This window comes from Pituophis catenifer, unplaced genomic scaffold (assembly GCF_029215685.1).
Source record: "Pituophis catenifer annectens isolate HBS135680 unplaced genomic scaffold, rPitCat1.0.hap2 SCAF_3, whole genome shotgun sequence".
Classification (NCBI taxonomy): Eukaryota; Metazoa; Chordata; class Lepidosauria; order Squamata; family Colubridae; genus Pituophis; species Pituophis catenifer.
The window spans coordinates 112,655,480-112,677,687 of NW_027256883.1; the positions used below are offsets into that span (position 1 = coordinate 112,655,480).

A 22,208-nucleotide genomic window follows, 5' to 3' on the forward strand; every position below is an offset into this window, starting at 1 on the left:
TCACGGACCATAGAGAAAATAGAATATAAAGGTAAAGAGGTTTATCAGCAAAATATGATTAAAAAAGCATTTTTAGAATTTTATACGAGGTTGTATGTTAGTGATAAAATTCAAAGTATAGATGTAGATAGATACTTACAGAAAGAGAATATTCCTATAATTACAAGAGAGCAAAGGGAGGGTTTAAATCAACCAATAACCTCTGAAGAGATCATGCTTGCAATTAAGCAGTTGAAAGTGGGTAAAGCCCCTGGGACGGATGGTTTGACAGCTGCTTATTATAAACACTTGCAGTTAGAAATGGTGGGACCACTCAAAGAGTTATTTACCAACATACAATCTGGAGGAGATGTACCCCCATCATGGAGGACAGCTTTTATCTCTCTGATTCCAAAGTAGGAGCAAGACCACACCCAGCCAAAAAATTATAGGCCTATATCACTTTTAAATACAGATTACAAGATTTTTGCTAAAATACTAGCAAATAGGTTAATGACAGTCATGCAACAAATGATTCATAATGATCAAACTGGTTTTATAAATGGTAGACAAATGAAGAGTAATGTAAGGCAAGTGGTTAACCTATTAGAGTATTTGGGGACGAACAACCAAATCCCTGCGGTGCTAATATTTCTTGATGCAGAGAAAGCATTTGATCGATTGAATTGGCATTTCTTATTGAAAATAATAGAAAAGATGCAGTTTGGAGAATATTTTACACAATCTATTAAGGCAATATACCAGAAACAAACAGCGCAAATAATAATTAATGGTAGTTTAACAGATACTTTTAATATAGAAAAAGGAACAAGACAAGGATGTCCCTTGTCTCCATTATTGTTCATCTTGACTTTGAAATTTTTGTTGAGTAAGATACGTGGGTCAGACAAAATAAATGGAATTAAAATTAGGCAGTATGACTACAGAGTACGAGCATTCGCAGACGACTTGGTTGTTACTTTAACCCAACCATTACAGTCGGTTGTAGGTTTAATGGATATAATTAAGCAATATGGACAAGTATCTGGATTTAAAATAAATGCAGGGAAAACGAAGATAATAACTAAAAACATGACTACAAATCAAAAAGATGAATTAGAAAGACTAACAGGATTTGAAATAGTAAAAAAAGTTAAGTATTTGGGGATTTATATTATGACATCAAATGCGAAATTCTTTAAGCATAATTATGATCCGTTGTGGCAAAAAATACCGAGAGAGATGGAAAATTGGAAAAAATTACAATTATCCTTGTTAGGAAGAATAGCAGCAGTAAAAATGAATGTTTTGTCTAAGTTTTTGTTTCTTTTTCAAATGATACCAATACTTAAAAAAGATGAAAATTTGAAGATATGGCAGAAGGGTATTAATAATTTTGTCTGGGCAGGGAAGAGACCGAGAATAAAACAAAAAATAATGCAGGATATACGTGAAAGAGGAGGTCTCAAAATGCCCAATTTAAGATTATATTATGAGGCAGCTGCTCTGTCAGCAATTAGTGACTGGATGAATTCAACAGAAGAAAGAATATTGAATATTGAGGGATATGATTTGGTTTACGGTTGGCATGCTTATTTATTATATGATAAGAAAGTGGACAAGACTTTTAAAAGTCATATATTAAGAAATGCTTTACTGCGTGTCTGGAAAAAGTATCAGTATAAATTAAATGATAAGTTACCAATGTGGGCAATACCCAATGTGGGCGATAGAGAATATAAGTGTAGAGCAAAAACAAGATGTGACTACTTATAAAGAGCTTCTTAATAAGGAAGGAGGTATATTACAACTAAAATCTTTGAATCAATTAAGAGAAGAAAGGATAATCCAAACATGGTTTCAGTATGGATGGCTGCAAGCTAGATGGAGAGAAGATCAGAAAATTGGTATCTTGCAAAATGAGGAGAACTTGGTAAAACAAATTAGAGACCAAAGTCAAATGCATATAAAAAGGTTGTATAATGCATTGGTAGAAATAGATTCAGAAACAGAGCTAGTTAAGGATTGTATGATAAAATGGGCACAAAATATTGAAGAACCAATAATGATAGAAATGTGGGAAAAAATATGGGTTAGAAATGTAAAGTTTACACAAGCTCAAAACTTAAGAGAGAATTTTTATAAAATGTTTTATTGGTGGCATCTGGATCCTAAAAAGCTAGCCTGTATGTATCCAAGTTTGCAACCTAAGTGTTGGAGATGCGAATGTGATGATGCCATGTATTACCATATATGGTGGACATGTAAAAAAATTAAGGCATTTTGGATAAAAATATGGTGGATTATTCAAAACATTCTCAAAAAGAAGATAAAATTCACTCCACAGTTCTTTTTGTTAGGTATAATTACAGACTGTACGGTCATAGAGTCTAAATTGATTTTAAATTTAATAACAGCAGCCAGGCTTTTGGTGGCGCAGTATTGGAAGAAGAAAGACTTACCTACTATTGAAGAATGGACATTAAAAGTAGTGAATTTAGCAGAGATGGCAAAAATTTCGGCATATTTGAAGGACCACTCAAATGAAAGATATATATCGGAATGAAGAAGATGGGTTGACTATGTTCAAAACAAATATCGGACTAAAAAGTTTCAAATAGCTTATGAATGAAACCAACTTTTTCTTTTTGAATTATGTTTTGTTAGTTGAAAGGGGAGTTAAAGAGTAAGACGGAGTTTGGAGTCTACAGAAAGTTAGCATATTTTAGTTTATGTTTGTTAAATGTTATACCCTGTATTTGCTCTGGGAAGTCTGGGGTGGGTGGGTGGGGGGGAGGGGGTTGGAGGGAGAGAGGGAATGAGGGGTGGGGGTGGGTGGAGGAGGGAAGGGGGGTGAGGAGGGATGGGGAAAAATTGTTGTAATACTTGATAAAACTTTTTAATAAAAAAAAAAAAAAGAGAAACGGCTTCTGATCTTCTGAAAAGTGGTTATATAACTGCATTTACATTTTACCCTCTCATAATTTCCTTCTTTCCATAAGCTAACCTTTCTCATCTTCACACCCATAAATCACAAGTTCATTTTTTTTCTTTTTTCAGCAAAAAGTTCATAAGCCATCTCCAGTCCATAATAAACGTACTGATCCTTCTCTAATCAAACAAGATCGTCTCACCATCTTTTGTAACCATTCTTCATAGGGGACTAACTCTAGCATGCAGATCACTTCAATAGTCTTTTTCTGCCTCTTCTCCAACTCTTGATAGCTTTTCTGAGGCTTCCCCTTGGAGGACCCTTTTAGTTTATAGAGTCTCTGAAATACACATCAACCTGATCTCTGCAGGAGACAAAGCTCCCCATTTTTAAAATGAGTCTTATACATAAAGAAGAGAGCTAGGAACGATTCCAAGATCTGATTGACTTGAATAGGATTTACACTGAACATTCAGGCAAACTCCATGGAAATGAGTGGGAATTATATCAGTTTGGGAGAACAGTGGCTTTTAGAAAGAACTCACAAGAAAAGTTATAGCTATAGTAATAGCAATTACACTTAGACTTATATACCGCTTCATAGTGCTTTACAGCCCTCTCTAAGTGGTTTACAGAGTCAGCATATTGCCCCCAATAATCTGGGTCCTCATTTACCAACCTCAGAAGGATGGGAGGCTCAGTCAACCTTGAGCATGTCAGGATCAAACTCCTGGCTGCGGGCAGAGTTAGCCTGCAATACTTATATCTTGACTTTGAGTTTCTATACTGTGTTATGGTCTACTTAACTGTACTTTGCTGAAAAGCTAAAATTCTCTGGGTTTATGCAACATACTAAGCTAAAATCAAACTTTGTGATTTAGTGTGATGTGTCAATTACACCATTACATGTAAACTAATCATTGGGAAAGATCACTGAAAAACTGTCAGATTTCAGTATATTCAACTTAATTCAACTCTTTCATGTCTTGGCAAAGAAAGAGATCCTCCCAGGTTAACAACTGCCATGCTTAGTGGCCATTCAAAGTTATAGTGGCACTGAAAAAGCAACTTTTCAATTGGTTCTTGAACCTGTGACTATTGTATTGTCTCAGAATTACATCATTACTATTTGTAAGCTTTGTAGCTGGCTTCCAATAAGCAAAGTCAATGGAGATGCCAGCAATAAAATCTCAAGTTGCAGTCACATTATGTCCCACTTAACAACTGCAGGTGATTTGCCTAACATTGCAAGGAGCAGCTTTTTGGAGCACATGTGCCAATCTCCTGTCCTTTCCTTAGCTAGAGAGTTTCCAAGGAACAGATTTACTCACTAGTTCCTTGATCTTTGTTGCAGTTGTCAACTCCACTTTCATGAAGATATTTTCCGTTCACCATACCTCCCCCAGAAATCCTGAGCAGTTGTTAATTCTCAACAAATCTTTGTTAGACATTACTGCTATTGTTTTAAAATCCAATTATGGCAGGTAAGAAAATGTGCTATGGGCCAGAGCAGGGGTGAAATCCAGCAGGTTCTGACAAGTTTTGGAGAACCGGTAGCGGAAATTTTGAGTAGTGGAGAACCGGCAAATACCACCTTTGGCTGGCCCCAGAGTGGGGTGGGAATTGAGATTTTGCAATATCCTTCCCCTGGAGCGGGGAGGGAATGGGGATTTTGCAGTATCCTTCCCCTACCATGCCCAAGCCACTCCCACCAAGCCACACCATGCCCACTAAGCTACGCCCACAGAACCGGTAGTAAAAAAAATTGGATTTCACCACTGGGTCAGAGGGTTATATTTCCAACTATGTAAATACTAAACAAATACAATATGCCAACAGAAAGCCTGAACATTCTTTATTGAACCTGTTTGAACTGAAGGCATGTAGTGAGTTGCTCAAGAGCCAGCAAAAAATATCAGGACACCTACTACTTATCCTCTAAGCAGGGTACGACAACTGCCATAAGAAACTAATTTTAGATGTCTACAGTAATGCAGATCTAGAAGATTTAGGAACTGAAGGCAGAAAATCCTAGATCTGTCTCTTCTTATTCCTGTGAATAAATATGCAATATATTCTATTGTTATGCTTATTCCCAGGTAAGGGGAAAGGCATTTATTTCTTCCCTCAAATTAAATGGATTGCTTTTTATCTCTCTGCTATGACTTCTCATCCCCATTAATATACAGTGTATACTAATATATACTATACTCTATTAGTATATTATTACTATACTCTATTAGTATACTCTATATACTAATATATAGAGAATTTATACATTCTATAAACATAAAAGTTTAATGTTACCCAGAGTTTTCTCTGAATAACCAGGAGGGAAGAATACTTGGTAAAAAAAACAACAATAAATATCACAATAATCAGAAGTGCTGATTCCAGACATTAGAAGGATTTTGAGACCAAAAAAGATGTGAATAAATATGTAGGCATACATGCATCAAGCTTTCGTGTCTAGCTAAAGTTATAAGACTATATGACTGTCACTGGGATGAAACAAATCATGTCCACTCGGAATATTGCAAATTTATATTAGGAGTGGGGAAAAAAGTGTTTTAAACCAATTAGAACTAGAATGTGAACTATTTAATCAGTTTCCTTCTTTATTTTATTTTGCAGGTCCAATATACCCTTCACTGAACGTAAGTATTTTTAACTATTTCATATGTGCATTGACTCACTTTCGGTGTAAATATGTTTGCTTGAGAGTTTGCAGAAAATGTGAAATAAATTTACAAACAAATCCAGAAATGAAAGTAAGCAGTAATAGTTGCTGTTAAAAATTGGATTTATTGGGGATAAGCTTGCTGCAGTTATATCAGTCAATTCATAGTCTATATATGGGCAGAAAAGTGATTATGTGGATATGGCTCAGCATGCACCAAAATGACATCCACACAGGAGATATTAACAGACTGAAATGTTTTGCAGACTTAGGGAAAAAAATAATTGAGAGAGGGGAAGAAACACGAGCCTGTTTCAAAAACACAGCTCATACTGACAGAAAGGAAGTTCAAAAGTAATATTAGAAAGTATTACTTCACATCAAGCAGGGGTGTCAAACTCACGTCATCACGGCGGTGTCACATAATGTATCAGGACTTTTCCCCCCTTCGTTAAACCGGGCATGGGTGTGGCCAGCACGTGACCAGCACGCATCCGGCCTGAGGGCTGGGAGTTTGACAGCCCTGACATAAAGAGTAGGGAAGCTTGGTACCAACTTCTAGCAGAGGTAGTGAATCAATCAACCATAAGTGAATTTAAGCATACTTGGAATAAACATATGTCCATCATCTGACAAAAATTAAAAAGGAAATAAATAAAAAATTAAAATAAGAATTAAAATAATAAACTAATTAAAAAGAAAAAAAGAAACTTAAAAGCTAGACTTGATGGACCACTAGGTCTTTTTCTGCTGCCAGTTTTCTATGTTTTCTATGTTTCACTCAACTTATATTAAGTGAAAATTGGAAACTGGAAAGAAGAAAGAACAAAATGGAGTAGCTTGAAAAGAGATCTGTCTTCTTGATAAGTTTGTTGTCCCTGATAGTGAAATGGCATCTCTATGTTCAAAGGAATATATGTCAGAATACAAACTGCTAGAATTAACTCAACGAAGGAACAGTTCTTGCGTTTTGTGGCTTCCTAGAAGCTTCTGAGTCTAGCTTCAAGGAACAGTTCTTGCGTTTTGTGGCTTCCTAGAAGCTTCTGAGTCTAGCTTCATACAATGACATTTAATTTGGTGCATCCTTTAATCTTAATTCAATTTGTAAATGCAAGTAGGAAACCAACCACAAAAGCTAATTGCTTCCTGAATTAAAATCCTAGCTTGTTCGAATGTCATGATGTGTTTTACCTGCCTGCACAAATAAATGAGTTGCATACAAACCATCCCCTTTTTTGTGTGCAAGAAGAGGTTGACAAAAATCTTCTCTTACTCAGTTAGAAATAAGGGATACTTCTTCCATTTTGGAGAAAACAGCAGATGGATTGTGAAGAACTGCTCTGTCTGAACAAAGAAAGTATGGCTGGATCTTCCAAAGAAGAGTTGTCTCTTGTGAAGCTTACCCTACTGTTTTTATCCAACTCAGAGATTATGGCTGGCTCTTGAATCAGATTCAGTTCCCCATCCCTGTCCTTGAATATGCAGTATCTACTACTGATATAGATAATGCTCAGGCTCAATGTGCTGATTTTTTCCCCTTCAGTTTAAAAGGAATATTGGTTAACAACTCAATGGCTATGCTACTTTGGTAGAAAGAGATAGGCCAGTATTGAAAATAGTGAAGGAAACATACATTATAATTGTATTCATTAATTGTCAGAGATAATAATATTCCTCTTACAATAAAACAATCAATGTAGCTCTGGAACCAAATAAACATACCCCTAATTTTTTTGCTGAAGAGCTTTAATGGGAAAAACTAACTCAGCTGTTGACCAACCAGTTAACGGTAAGGAAGATGCTTTATGGAAATCTTATTTAGATTATTTTTAGATTATGTTTACAAGGCTATAAAAACAACAGGAGAAATAGGGATCTCGGGGCTGGAGGGATTTTGAATTCTTATAACTAGTTCTATTAGCTTAGCTCTCCTGTCTTTCCTCCATTTCTAGAATTTGATGGAGAATCGGTCGGATGACAGCAGGAACTGTTGTCATCACTGGCGGAATACTAGCAACTGTCATCTTACTGTGTATCATTGCAGTTCTTTGCTATTGTAGGTTACAGGTAAGACTCCTTTCAATGTATGAGACATATACTTCCTTTTGTATTCAAGGACAATAGAACATTATATGTAACAAGCATATATATTATATTATATGTTTCATGTTCCTCAGGTGTAACACAAGACTTTCTCTTCTATAAAATAAGAACAATTTAATGCATGGACAGCTCTGGGGCAGAAGTAACAAATGAGAGCTATGATGATGGTAGACTCAGGTAAAATACTATCTAAGCCACAAATCTAATTGTTGTTCTTAGACATCTTAGCAAATTGAATAGTCAACCATTATAAAAAGAATTTAAAAAACGAAGTGCCAGGAGCCCTGATATAGAAAGAAAGCATAGCTATTATCTACAAAGCAATAAAATGCCTTTAGAGTTTAAAACATTTCTAAGATATCCCCTAGGAGTGTGTATGGCATTTAGTACACTATAGTGAAGATGAATAGCAGAGCATTAAAACTAGAACATAAGTGCTTAAACTGAAATGACGACATTAATTAAGCCATAACTAGATATAGGTCCTAAAATCCAAGGAAATCAAACTAGTTTGTGAACCAAGTGCTGCTTTGGAATATAGCAAGGTGCTTCAAACAGCCCTCTTAAGAATTTGGTCTGTATTCTATATTTAGGGACATTAAGTTATTGTGGATGAGTGAGTAAATTATATAGTTACCTGTATAATATTTGAGAGGTAGGTTAACTTTAGAAGAAGGGCTGTCAAACTCCTGGCCCACAGGCCGAATGCATCATGCACTGGCCACGCCTGGCAAAGGGGAAAAAGTCCCGATATGTCATGTGACACTGCAGTGATGACATGAGTTTGACACCCCTGCTTTAGAAGATCTTATGGTGACAGGTATGTTCTTCTCTGCTCTGATATAAAGCACTATTACTGACCTTTCAGAAATAGATTTAATTTGTTCCCACCAGTTTCCTGAGTGTTTTTTTTTTAATTCATGTTTTATTTGCAGTTTTCCTTTTGCACCATACATATTTTGTGTATTGACACAGTGTATTGACTGGGTCAATGTCCTTTTTAAACAATGCTAACAATAATAATACAAATAAGTATGCATAATCCTAATCTTCCAACTTCAACAATACCATTCTCTCTTTATAATTCTTTATCATTTTTCCCATTAATTCATTTAAACCTAAATAACATTTCTTTGCACCATGTATTTGTTATCCCCTACTAAGTCACTAATATTTAATATTGTAAAAATTACTCATTATTCCATCACAATGTCAATATCCCAAATGTCTAGGACTACTAATAAGGCCAAATATTAACAAAATTTAATCAATCCCAGAATTATATCTTAAAGTCCCCACAATTTCTAATCCTTAAAAGTTTAAGTTAAGCGATCCCATTGTGAACCCGTAGTAAAGGTAAGTAGAACCCCCCCCTGGTTTGGTGTGCAGGAAAACATGGTACATGAACCATTTGTTAATCTGACAAAAAAAAATGGTTGCATCCGTTTCACATAAAACTCAGACTGATGGAAAATTTTGTGAAAGCAATGAACAAGGAAGTTTAAAGAATTTTTGTGGTCTACAGATCAGCTATGTCATCAGTGACAAGTGATTCAAAGATCTGTTACTGGGGCCAGAGAAAATTGCCTAGAAAGCATTCAAGGATGTCCTTGAGAATTTTCTTGGTAATTATAAAGTATCTAAACTACATTCAGCTGGTTGACAAATTTCTCACAGTATATAAGACCATGAAGTGCAACAGGTCTCTGAGGATTCATTTTCTGCATTCACACTTGGACTTCTTTCCCAAAAATCTAGGTGCAATTGGTGATGAGATGGTGAAACATTTCACCAGGACATTGCCACAATGAAAAAATGGTATCAAGGCAACTGGAATCCATCAATGCTGGCTGACTTTGTTGGACACTGCTGCGAGAGGCAAACAAAAATCAGCAGCAAAACACTTTTAGTCTTGTTGAACTCACGCAGCATGTCAGAAACATGTGATTAAATATATTATTAAACATTAATTACATATTTCTCAAGATTCCTATGTGGTACAGTCACTCTGAAATTATATTTGTGTTCAGTTTGAAGGGATCTGTCATAATCACCAAAGATTTTTCAGGAAGCAAAACTTTTGAAAAAAATGTGTTGTCCAGTGATTATTACAGCTTCACCCAAAGCCTTTCTCCAGGTATAGAATTGAATGCGGACTTTAGATCAATAAAGGCAACACATAAAGAGAGTGCATGGACAACATTTATTTCTCTGCCCCAAACTGCAGGAGAGCAGATACAATATAAAGATAAAGGTTCCCCTCGCACATATGTGCTAGTCATTCCCAACTCTAGGAGGTGGTGCTCATCTACATTTCAAAGCTGAAGAGCTAGCACTATCTGAAGATGTCTCTTTGGTCATGTGGCCAGCATGACTAAACACCAAAGGCGCACGAAACGCTGTTCCCTTCCCACCAAAGGTGGTCCCTATTTTTCTACTTGCATTTTTTATGTGTTTTCGAACTGCTAGGTTGGCAGAAGCTGGGACAAGTAATAGGAGCTCACCCCATTACGCAGCACTAGGGATTTGAACCGCTGAACTGCCAACCGCCGACAAGCTCAGCGTCTTAACCACGGAGCCACCACGTCCCTAGATACAGTATATCCCTAGTCAATGTGCCTTTCTCCTTGTCTAACTAGTTTAGAAGCTTAGGAAATAAGAAGTGTCCATCTAGTTTACTAGGAAAGCTGAGGAAACTAATAGAGCAATAATTAGATGGGCTCATGCTATTACCTTTTTAAAAGAGAGGAACAGTAATAGAACAGTTTCATTCTTTAGGCATATGGAAAGTATTATTGATGTGGGTGAGAAAGGAGGTCAGAAGAAAGATCCACCAATCAACGTTACTTTTTAACAATTCAGCAGGTACCAAATTACTACCTGGTTTTTCAGAAGGCTGATGGCCAAGGGAGAATATTATTGGGGGGTGGGCTTAACTGAGATGAAAGACTGGTAAGCTGAGGACTGTATAATTGGCTATAAAACTTCCCCCACATCTTTGCTAGACTCTTAGCTTTAGGACAGCCCAACTTCTTGGCTAAAATGCTTGTAATTATCTTCTAAACTAGAGTAAAGGTCAGTCTTTCTGGGCAGACCAGATCAGGAAACAGACTCTAGTCTAGAGGAAGACTAGAATGATACTTAATTGAGATAGGCTGTAATTATAGAATCTTGCAAGCTTGACTGCTTCACCTTCCCAGTGAATTAGGGAGGGCTCTCTGCCTGAGTTTCTTCTGAATGCTTATTTCCCAGCCCTTAAGGCACAGGTGTCAAACTTGCTGCGTCACGTTGCCGTCACGTAATGTTTTGTGATTTTTTCCCATTCACAGAGCTAGGGTTGGCGTGGCCTATACATGACACATCCGGCCTCAGGGGCCGCCAGTTTGACACCCCTGCCTTAAGGAATGTTTCAGTCCTCTTTGCCTATTTCCATCTATTTCCCTGATTCTCTGCAGTAGAGATTTTTTCTCTTGTGGCTTGGAAAAGTTGTTCCCAGATATGTTTCTTCCTTTTTATTAACTGCTTATACTGTAACTTCTTTTAAGATCTAGAAATTGATTCCTAGTATCAAGATGGGGTTGGAACAAAAGAAGAAGTATTGTAGGTGAGAAACCAGGAGATGGAATCATTAGGTCAGATTAGACAATGAATTGTAGAAGGCAGAGGGAATGGCCTTGAGGGGCAAGAGAAATTGTTGCTACCAAGGCAATGTTCATATAAAAGAGAAGTGTTTCCAAGTTAGGAATGTAATCAAAATAAATTAAGGTAAAGGGAGGAAGTTCTTTCTGGCTTGCAAGATTCTGTCAACTCAAGCTTTATGATAAAATTGTTTCTGATGTACATAACATTGGATTCCTAGTTTGATCAGCCTTGAAGGCCTGACAAAATGTTACCTGAAGGATTCTCAGTAAAAGTCAGGTTGAAGGTTGAGGCTAGTATCACTTTGTTTGGAGCTGCAATTCATTGTACTTGAGGGATGCCTTATAATGCTGAACTGTAGATGATTACCAGTACTTTTTACATATTCACAGACACATTTGTACCATTGATGGGTGTCATGGGCTATTTGTCTTGCTTTTCAAGGGCTTCAAGAGGAGAGGGGCAGCCATCTTATATACAGGAGTTAGATAGAATGTCTATTAGGGCATCTTCTTCAAGATTCCTGCTGTAGATAAAAAAGTCATAACTGTCTTTTGTCTTATCTCTGTTGTTTTGATTAGTGTTTCGTAGTGTGGACAGAATTAAAGTCTTCATTTAAATGTCAAGAAGCTTTGCTGTTTCCTAGGTTTGGTAGCCCCTCACTTTTAAAGGGAATGATCTCTTTGGCCAATGCACTGTACGAGTTAATCAATTCACTTTGAAATGGGCAAAAGAATGTTTTCCTCATGTAAGTGACACATTTAAATACACTCCTTGCTGTCAAGGTTAGCGATAAGATTAGATTAAATATGACAACTGTCCAAGTTGGGCAGCATTTCAGAGTGAATGAGCTGATGTAATTTTGCCTAAAAGGGGATTGAAGGATTAAATCATTGAACATTCAAATGGGATAAATTCCAAAATGTTCCAGAAAGGACTTCATTTTTAGGAGCACTGATGGAATTAATGAACTCCTGAAAAACAATAGGATCCTTTTCATGCATATGGAGGAGCCAGTTAATATGGATAGGATCAACAGTATAAGGCTGGCAACCCATCCTTTTGCATTAATAGCATTAAGAGTAGATGGAACTAATTGATTGGTTTGATAAGTGATGGGAAAATCTTTTTGGGGGGTGGGGTGGGGGGGGTCTGGGCTTCTGGGTTTGCAACTATCAGACAGTCTGTCTATCAAGGAAACTCACTAAGATACAATAATGTGAGCATCAAATGTTTTCCTTAGATCATCTATTTTAACAGAAATAGCTGTTGTTCCTCAAATAGACTTATAACAGTGTGAGCTGCTAAAAGACAATTCAGGTAATCTCCGGGTTACGAGCATTCCCTTAGCAAATGTTTGAAGTTATGCAGTAAGCGCCCACTAGTGTTTACGAACAAGTCCCGAAACTACGAATCTTGCAGCGCCGTGACAGTTGTTCACTCTTAGGAAAAAGCACAGAGACTCTGCAACGTTTGTCCTGCACTTTGCTGGCCAAAACGGAGCTCCATTTGGCCTGCGCAGGCCTCACCCAGCACTTTGATGGTCAAAACAGAGCTTTGAGGGAAGCAGGCCCACCCCTCCAAACCTCAATTTTTGGCCTGCAAAGTGGCTGGCTCTTGTTACTCATGCATTGCATTGTTTAAATTTCCTGTTCTACTGTCAACTTTTTCTTCTTATCCCAACTACAGGTAGTCCTCGTTTAACAACACTAAATGGAACCAGAATTTCCATCTCTAAGCAAAGCGGTCGTTTTGGCAATATAACATGCAATCATACAGCTTAGTGACAGAAATTCTGATAATCTCAATTATGGTTGTTAAGCAAGGACTTCATGTTTCTCCTGCCCTGCTGGGCTTGCCTCTGCTTCAACTTTTCCCACCTGCCTATCTGCCCCTCCTCTCTGCCCTTTTGGCCATCCTGAGCTTGGTGTCCCCCATGAGCCTCAGCTGACCATTGGTGTCTTCTTCCTTATGCTGCTAGCAAATTGTGCCTGGCCTGTAGAAGGAGGTCTAGAAAAATACAGGCCTTTAATGTTTCTTCACAGCAAATAAGTTTATTAGAAAAAAATATTGAATATATTCAGATAATATTATCAGTGGTTATTACTTATGATGGCAGTAAATTGTCTATGATGTCCCAGGAATATGCTGCTCAATACCAGTTGCTAGAGAAAGTACTTTTGAACTCTGGTGCTGCTTGCGAAAATCCTACTGGCCAGCATGGAAGCAAAATTCTGCAACAGAGTCTTTTGGTTTGATCCAGCCAGAAGTTCAGGTGTGTCTCAGTGTGTCTGAAAGTTGGCAATTTTAAGCTGTGTGGACTTCAACTCCCAGAATTCCACAGACAGCAATATTCAGAAATACTGATATATCTGGTGTACCTCATAACCTGATGTGAAAATTGTTGAATTTAATGCATGTCAATAGTCTGAATTCTCAAAGCATTACTCTATTTATGAAACAAACTTTTTGTGTGCTAATAAAAATATTCCTCTCCTGCTTTAGTATTATTGCTGCAAGAAAAATGAATCTCAGGAAGCCGAAGAGGAAGAAGAGGAGGAAGAGGAGGAGGAAGAAGTCAATCTTCCCCTGCACTCACACTACATTATGTGCAATGCTTGCAACTGTCGTATCATGGACGGGCAGGGCAACTCCTCTTTCCCACCCTGTGAGCTTAACAAACAGAGTAACCGGAACTATGGCCCAGTCTGTTCCCCCTGTGGAGCTCCCTTTTATATACAGACCGCTGACATGGTACGGAATGGGGGTGAGAGTGTCACCTACACACCCATATGCTGCAAGGATATGGGGCTGCCTGCCAAACTGGCAACCCACCAAAATTACCCAGTGATCCATCACTGCGCCATCCACGGGACCTTTCCAAATCTGAGGGCTTTCAGTACGGAAGTATGATCACTGTCTATCACTATCACAGGTGCTTCAGTATAATCCTCTTGTTGGGTGGGGATTTTAACGTTATGTATTTCAGCCAAAATGGAACATGTGTCCAAGACCCACCATTGTTCCTGATCTTTGCAGCAAAAGATTTATAACTTTGTAACCAAGGGGGTGGGAGGGGGGAGTTGTGCAAATTTCAATCCGCAAAGTGATAATGTTGTTTCCACTGACGGTTCTTGTCTAAAGAGGGCTATCTATAATACAAAACTATCTTGCATTTCAAGGTTTTTGGAAACCACTTTACAATTCCACCCCCCCACTAAGAGATTTGGTATCTACCATTAGGCATTCCCATTTGTCTCTCTCTTCAAAGCAATACCTACTCACTTCCTTTGATTAGTAGAGTAAGCTCCCGATGGTCAGTTCGAGAACTTTTTAGGGGACATCATAATTCCCAACCAGGATGGGGACAACCAGTGAGAAGGGTGACAACATGTTTGCTGAATTAGTGTTCATTAGAAGTGGAACAAGAACAAGAAACAAGAAATGAAATGTTCTGATTATTTCTGTAACCCATTAGTTTATGAACTGAATGCTTTATTTGTACTAGAATGTAAAATAGGCCAGCCAAAATGTACCGTATTTATTACACACATGAACACGCATACACAAGCATTTAGTAATGGTAAGAAACTGGGAGTTGAAGAACTGGAGAAATTACCAAATTTCTTCTGAAAGCTGATTATTTTTTACATGGCAAAAACATCCTGTTCTCCCCAAATTCTCAATTCTGAACAGGCTTTTTTAACAATTCATCCTGACACTTAAAGGCCACCCCCCCACCCCACCCCACGCTTTGATAAGTCTTTTTTTCTAACTTGCCGTCCTTGTGTACTTAAAGTTGGTAGAACTGCAAAAGGTAATGTTTTTATCATCAAGCCACGGCAAGGAAAGATTGAAGTGCATACAATGGTCAGTGCCAAATTCAACAGTTTTATGACCTTTGTAAGATAATACCTTCTAAAGTAGAACTGGTCAAATAACAAAGAAAAGTGTACTGGATTGGTTTCAAATGTTGATTGATAACTTCCGCAAGCCTATCCTTTGCTATGTGTGAAATGTGGTTCATGTGTTTGAAATTCTGATGGTTTGATCTTCTAAGAATGGTACATAAGGCTATTTTGGAAACTATTTGGTCTATTCTTTTGAACAAGCACAAGGGTCATTCTCTGAAGTATCAGTAAGCAGTCAGTCTTGCATACTCTTCTCTATTTATATGAATTGAATGTTTTATCAGAGACGAAATTTAAGACCTTCACCTAAAATGGTAAACATCTCAAGAACACAAGGATGCTGATGCGATATAGGAATCGGTGTATGTACAGGAATACAGACTTGATTCATTTCAATTATATTTTGAACAAACTGAGTTTAATCTGGATTGTGCCCATTTATCCCAGTCCACAGTTCCATTGGAGCTGCATTTGAGTAAAACCAGAGCTCCGTCCACAAAATAGAATCTTAATTCTAGATGGGGGGAAAGCTGCGGGGGGGGGGAACTTCATGTATTCTTGCACAGAGGTAACATATATCCAGGGGTGGGATCCTACCGGTTGAACAACTGGTTAGCTGAGTGAGTGAGCGCCAGACGTGCGTGCAGTTTCCATAAAATTGAACTTCCCTGTTGCAAACAAGGAAAGGAGAAAGGAAAACAGCTGAGGAGGGCCAATTCAATCTGCTGCCCTTGATCAGCTGTGCTTCAGAAGCAGAAATAAAGGTCAGTATAACCCGGAGGTGGGTGGGTGGTCCCACTTTCACAGCAACAGAGAACTGGTTCGCTCTCGGCAGGAAGTGGGACCTACTAGTTCAGCCGAATTGGTCCGAACCGGTAGAATCCCACCACTGCATATATCTCTAAACTGGAAGAGATGTGACAAATGTGTGCATGCAGTTCTTTGAGATAGGACAAGCAACAATACAATTGTATATTGCCAGCACCACCCTTCTCGTGTTCATGAATAACTCTTATGCTGAGCACACAGAAAGCTATACTTCCAGCTTCTTGGTCCTGTACATGCCTGGAAACTCTCAGTATTCAGGGAATAAAATATTTGGGGTCAATGAACAGGATGAAGTTAAGTCAAATGTGTGCAGATAACTATTTCTTGTATGAAGCTTTCCTCCTTCCCTCCCTCCTCCCTCCTTCTCTCTCCCTCCCTTCCTCTTTCTCTCTCTTCTTTCATGCCTTCTTCAGATACTCAAGACAGCATACATAATGCTCCCTTTCCCCATTTTCCTGAGATGAATTGACTGGCTGAGTGGTGATGTTAAAAAGAGTCCTGAAGCTATCACAGCCTTCCAACCCATGAGAAAGCAGTGCGTGTGTGGTTCAGGTCATTTAATTATAGTAACAAAGTGCCTTATAAGGTATATAGAGCCACCAAAGTAAGCTCAGAAGACTTTCCATTTAAAAAAAATTATGAAAAATCTAACAGCCAGCTTCATCAGTTGCTGTGAAAGCTACCTGTATGATCGGTAGTGAAAGCAATACAGGTTACAAAGATTGGTTTTTCAAACTATTCTTTTTTAAAAAAGAAAAAACCCAAAGTTAAGGAGATTATACCGGGCATTTGAAAGCTGGAGGCATGAATGTTATTAATAGAAGAGAATATATGTAGCTCAGGGTTGAACTGTGAAGTCCTTGGTGCTCTTTGAGGTTGGTTGTTTTCTTGCAGACATTTCAAACAACCAAGCTCAGAGAACGAGAACAAACACTCCATAGGGATAAAAAGTATTACTGTTATATGCTTATTTTCTTACATTTTGTCTATACATTAGGAAGGAGCAGATTTCCAGTGACAAATCTGAAAGAAAAGAGAAAAACTTCATTGGGCATAGAAAAATTCTTAGAAGTCACTAAGGTGCAGTAAAACAGCCTTCAGAAGGCTCCAGATTATTATCAGAGGAAGACCTGGAATTTAGGGCTACAAGAATACACACAACTAGAGTTTTAAAAAGTTTTACATGCAAAATAGTTGCCATAGCTCTGAAGCACATCCCTAATTCCAGATCACATAGCCTGCATGCTTCTACTCTGCTTAAGTTGGCAGCCCATGATTTACATTTTGTGTAAATTTCATTGTTCTTCAAGCTGGGGGGGGGGAAATATCTTGTTTTGTTAACTCAGCCCAAGAGGTTTCTGCCTTGCTTTGCATTTCTTTGGAACGGTTTGGTTGATGTTCCTAAATAACAGATTGTCATTTGTGTGTGATGTTTCCACACCTTTCAGTTGATCCCTTCTTTGAACACCTTCTTTGTTCTTTTGGTGAGATGGGCTGTTTATTTCTCCGGGATTGAGATAACGCTGGATATCCTTAATTTAGGAGGTAGCATTACAATCCAATGCAATGAAAACTCCTGTCTTTTTTCTTTTCTTTTTTGTGCCTTTGAGTCAGTTTTTGGCTTCATCCTACATTTTTCTTGGCAAAATTTTTCAGAAGTTTGCCCTTCCCTGCTTTCTAGGGTTTAGAGAGAGGGTCTGGCTCAAAGGTACCCAGTTGGCTTTATACCTAAAATGGGATTAGAACTCAGTCTCCTGTTTGTTTGATGCCTAACCACTACATCACACTGGCTCACTTGTATTCCTTTCTAGCAAGTGGCTAATTGCCCAAACTAACTTAATTTTGCTAATGACACTTGACTGTATGATAGAATTATAGTCAACACATGGCTTTAGATGTTGTTGCTTATAAGCCATCTAGGAATGCACTCAGTTTCCTATATGGATGTTTTCGCCCAAATTATACCTTTCTACATAGTAGTTGCAATCTTATTTTACACCTGTGGTTTTCTGAGATTTCAAAATGATTTAGACATATTCTAAAACAGAGCTAAATACCATCACCAGGTACAAATACCCATAATTTTAAGTTTGCACTAGGGGTTATTCCTCGCTGAACTTTTCATGCTGAAGGTTGGCTGTAGCTAATCTTTATAGCAGGGGTGAAATGCTATGGTTCGCTCTGGTTTGGGTAAAAAGTAAATCACATGACCCCCACCAAGCCACACCCACAGAACCGGTAACAAAAAAATTTGCATTTCACCTCTGCTTTATAGGGCTGGTTTAGTCCATACCACCATATTCAAATTATCAAAAGCTCACTAACACATAGGAATCCAGATTATTTTGACTACAGTAGTTCCTTCTTTTTGCAGGTTAGCTGAATATATATATAGAAACCCGCTAATTCTATATTTATTGGGAAAGGGATTAAGATAGCAAGGAAACAGACTTGTGTTTCATCATATCTATGCTGCTGTTTATTCTTTTAATGAGGATAGGTTTTTTTGGTAAAGTGGGAAAACTTACTTCTCACCTTCAGTTTGAAGTATGTAACCTCCTCTTCTGCATCTTAGATTCAGCCTAAATCACTTGAAAATGATGGAAAGGGACTGACAGCCCTTCCAAAGATGACCCTGAATGGAAAGCAAGCTGGAAAAATTCTGGATCATCTTCCTTTAGACTGCAGCAGGAGGAGCATCTTTTTAACAACTTGCACACTGGCAACCAACTGATTCTAGACATAGCTCAAAATCCTTAAATTCTCCCACTCCCCAGCTACAAATGGTCTGGGACCACAGGGGCTAAAGCATTGCCTTTTCCCATACAATCCAGTTTGTCACCTCACAACGGGTGGTTCTGCTCTAAATGCTTTTATTTTTTAAAAGGTGAATGGCAAGGAAGCTCTGGTTTTCTCAGCAATGTCTTTGTGGCACTAGACGAAAAGAAAATGGCAAATTAACATTTAGTCAATGGAGAGAAAAATAAAACACTATTATTTATTTTTTACTTTTTTGCCATTGTTCTTTTAACCATAATCCTCTATTTTTCTGATGTTTAATTTATGATACACTACGGTAGTTGCCTTAAATTCTTATAGTGTTTTAACTTCTCTTATCCTATCCAATTGAGAAAAAAAAGATTTAACATAGTCCTTTTCCATGGCATATTTATTTAGTACACAGAGGAAAGTTTATGTTTTTTATTTAATCTGGAAAAGAACTGAATAGAACTTCCTGGCTGTCTCTTCCTACAAACCTGATACTTTCTCTGTCCATCCATCCATCCATTTTTTAAGGTTACTCAGTCATTGACTCTGGCAATGGCATCATCATGGCAAGGTCAGGAAAATTGCTGCAAATACTGGGATGCCATGAGGAACCCAATGTCAAGCCTTCAAGGTAGGTCAGATCAAGAAAAAAGCAGGAATTCAACAAAAGCTCTTTATTGGAGTCAAGGTTGAGTGACAGAAAATATGTCCAAGTTTCTCTTTGTCCTATCTTATACAAGTTCAAGGAAACTATTTTGAGTTTCTTTCTTGCACTTCCCTTTCTCATCTTTTCTTCAGGCCCTCCTTAATGGCACTCATTCCTTCCAATCTCTTAAGATCAGTTTTACCCCAAAACTCATACAGGAAAACCCAAAGCAGGTTTCCCCATTATTATTACTCCAGTTTCCAGAGATCTAGTGCTAATGCCCAGGCAAGCCAGAACAGAAAAGAGAGGCACCATGGAGCCTTCACTATAATACAATAACTACTCTTGTGGTAGTTTTTTTCACTGTCCAAAAAAACAACAACCCCAAGACATGCATTATAAAAAGTCAGCACAGGTTTTCATGAAATGTACCCACTGCACTTTTAGAATGAGTGAAATGTAAAAAAAAACCCAACCTTCCTCCATAGTGGGGAAAACTATGAACAAGTGATGGGTATGCTACTCAGCCTGTTCTCGATAGGTCAAATGAAGGTCCCTACACTCTCCTCAAAGTCCTTTAGCTTTCAACCAGATTTGGTTTCCCAAAAAAGAACTGTCACATGTAAAGTATGAAAGAAGGCCATTGTGTTTGACTGCTTTTGACACAAGAGAATTCCAGGAAGCCTATGTATCATCTGATCTAATTGCATAAGGTGTTTTTCAACTTTTTAGCTCAGATCATTGACAACTGTAACTGCCTGACCTCTGAGTTAACCAAAAAGTGGCAAAAATGACTTTGTATGATGCAGTGATGCTACCAACTTTAAAGGAGGCAAGGATCCACCTGTCCTCATGAAGGCAAAGGCTGTTTGCCACCCTTTTCCAACTACCACCTGGCTAGAAAGTTTTCTTTGGTAGCAAGATAAATGAAGTTGTGTCTGCCACTGTACATGTTTTTAGAAGGCCCAGATTATCATCCTAATCTTATTCTGATTTTAGAAGGCCATTGGAAATTTCCCCTCCTCTCACATTCTAATGTTAGTCTCTTTACCATTTAAAATCCACTTGGATTTTTAAAAAAATCCTTATATAAAGAAGACTATCTCTGGAAATGGATTGTGCAGGGGCAATCTATCCAACTGGCCAATCTAGAAAAGCTACTGTCAATCCTTGGTTGGAAGACTATCGAGGAGTACTAAGGCTGTAGGATAGATTGAGAAATTGGAAAAATTCTCAGAAAAAGACAATGGTGAACCCACTTGGCAAGAAAACGGCAAAGTTGTGCCTATGAAGTCAGCAGGAAACAAAAGAGCATTTTACCTTTTATTGTCTTTATATTTGACACGGGGCTCCCCTACAGCCATTTAGTTGCACAATCAGAAACTAGGTTGGACCAGATTAGATTGACCACTGCTGGATTTCATGTTATGTCTAAATGTAAGAGAATGTTCTAAAATTATGTATGGAGCTTTTGGTACAAAGTGTGGATGTAAAGCTCAACCTAAAGAAGCAATGCATAAAAGGAAATACAGTATTTCTCAACCTCAGCAACTTTTAATATGTGTAGACTTCAACTCCCATGCTGGCTGTGGGATTCTACATGTCTTAAAATTGCCAAGGATGAGAACCACTCTCTAAAATATGACATACCCGTTAAGAGTGGAATTCACCTAGATATATAAGGATGAAAGAGCAGCATCATTAGGGGGCTGATGATGCAACACTAGTGATTTGCACATCGCAAGCTGTATGTAGTTTTCAAACAGTCTCAGATGATGCCACTGAAATTCCGACTCAATCAGGGACGCATCCAGTCCCAGGAATTCAAGAAAGTGAGAAGCAGAGATTTTAATATTACTTAGAATGACAAAATGCCTGTGAATAGCACCTGCACAATATATAGGAGCAGGCCTCCTAATGAAAAGGCCTGTAATTGGAGTCATTTTTACAGCAACATTCTAATAAGTGGACCGATGTTCTGGACTGTCCATAAGGATCAGGCACTTTCTGGTCAAGAAGGCAGGCCTCCATCAAGTTTCTCTCTTGATGCTTCTTATGGAAAAAGGAGGGGCCAAATCACGGTGTTTTGCCCTTACAAGATCTGCAGCAAGCCTTTCTGTAATACCAGTGTGAACAGAGCTTTACTTTCAGCACCAACACACAGTTAGCTGTTGCTTTGTCATCACAGTCTTCGTCTGTAGAGGGGAAACAAAGCACAAAGGTTAAATAGAGGGTGGGTTACCTGAATCCTCTTGCGATTAGGCTACCTCACCAGAATATTTGTATTTCAAAAACACTGCTGGCTTCAGATGATAGGGTGCATGCAACTTTCCTTAGGTCTGCAATTCCAAGTGTGCAGATACTTTCATCTTTTCTCTTTCTCCACTTCTTCCTTTTATCTTCCTCCTGTGAGAGCTAGCCTCTTCTTTAAGCCTCTTGGCATGGTGGTCTTTGCTATCTCTTTCTTTGTGCCAGCCAGTCCTTCTGGATTCAGAAATTGGCAGCTCCAATGTCTTCTGCTTGGCCACCATTTCTATTACTCACATACTGGGTTCCCCATCGTGCTAAGTTTCAAACTAACCAGATAGGCACATCATGCCTTAGCATCACAAGTGATCATAGCACTGATTGCTTGGGTTTATGCCCCTGTCCGCTTCTTCACAGCACCCTCCCCGAGGGCTCTGTTGGCTCAAGAGCTGCAATACTCTCTACTTCCTTAAG

The 22,208-nt window shown here is 38.3% G+C and overlaps 2 protein-coding genes across 2 annotated transcripts in view; one reads left to right on the plus strand and one right to left on the minus strand.

Annotated features, from left to right (window-relative positions):
* Window positions 1-7,565: 7,565 nt before the first annotated feature.
* Window positions 7,566-14,246, plus strand: LOC139313793 (protein FAM163A-like). Its single transcript, XM_070939257.1, has 2 exons — window positions 7,566-7,658; window positions 13,839-14,246. Exons 1-2 carry the CDS (start codon window positions 7,566-7,568, stop codon window positions 14,244-14,246), a joined length of 501 nt encoding a protein of 166 aa, XP_070795358.1.
* A 7,265-nt stretch (window positions 14,247-21,511) lies between these two features.
* Window positions 21,512-22,208, minus strand: part of LOC139313794 (ADAMTS-like protein 2) — a 39,666-nt gene continuing 38,969 nt past the window's right edge. The window contains exon 18 of the mRNA XM_070939258.1: window positions 21,512-21,682. Coding sequence (XP_070795359.1) covers window positions 21,564-21,682 — 119 coding nt within the window. The 3' untranslated portion in view covers window positions 21,512-21,563. The remainder of the gene's footprint in view (window positions 21,683-22,208) is intronic.